General features: G+C 68.1%; 1 protein-coding gene across 2 annotated transcripts in view; it reads right to left on the bottom strand.

The window, feature by feature from the left end:
- The window catches only part of lrp3 (low density lipoprotein receptor-related protein 3), a 17,830-nt gene extending 17,309 nt beyond the window's left edge, over positions 1-521 (bottom strand). For both annotated transcript variants that reach the window (XM_020536533.2, XM_020536534.2), the window contains exon 1: positions 143-521. In XM_020536533.2, the coding sequence (XP_020392122.1) occupies positions 143-194 (52 nt within the window). In that variant the 5' untranslated portion in view covers positions 195-521. The remainder of the gene's footprint in view (positions 1-142) is intronic.

Here is a 521-nt window from a genome sequence, read left to right as displayed (position 1 = left end):
CACACCCCCACCCCGATCCCGGGGATTTCTCCCTATTCCACACCCCCCCCCCGATCCCGGGGATTTCTCCCTACCCTACCCCCCACCCCCGATCCCGGGGATTTCTCCCTTCGCTACCCTACCCCTTCCCCCGATCTCTCACCGAGGATGAAGCCTCCCATGAGGGGGGCCTCCCGCCGCACTGCCGCCGCCATCTTCACCGACTCGGTTCCCTCACAGTGTCGCCGCTGTATCCGCCCGGCCGCTGCGCCTCTGTCCACCTCATGGTCACGGAGAGTCGGGATGTCCTCAGCCGCCGGTCCCGGCCCCAGCTCCAGCCGCTTCTCTTTCGGTGTCGATTCAAAACCCGCCTTAGGCCGCGGGCCCGCTCCGCTCTGACAGCAACATGGCGACCCCTCGGCAACTGCGGCTGCGCACAGCCGGCTACCGGCCCACTCCGTAACTGCGGCTGCGCACAGCCGGCTACCGGCCCACTCTGTAACTGCGGCTGCGTACAGCCGGCTACCGGCCCACTCCGTAAC

The sequence above is a fragment of the Rhincodon typus genome, chromosome 15 (genome assembly GCF_021869965.1).
Source record: "Rhincodon typus isolate 14 chromosome 15, sRhiTyp1.1, whole genome shotgun sequence".
Taxonomy (NCBI): domain Eukaryota; kingdom Metazoa; phylum Chordata; class Chondrichthyes; order Orectolobiformes; family Rhincodontidae; genus Rhincodon; species Rhincodon typus.
Note: the sequence above shows the minus strand (reverse complement) of the source record. Positions and strands in the feature narration are given on the sequence as shown.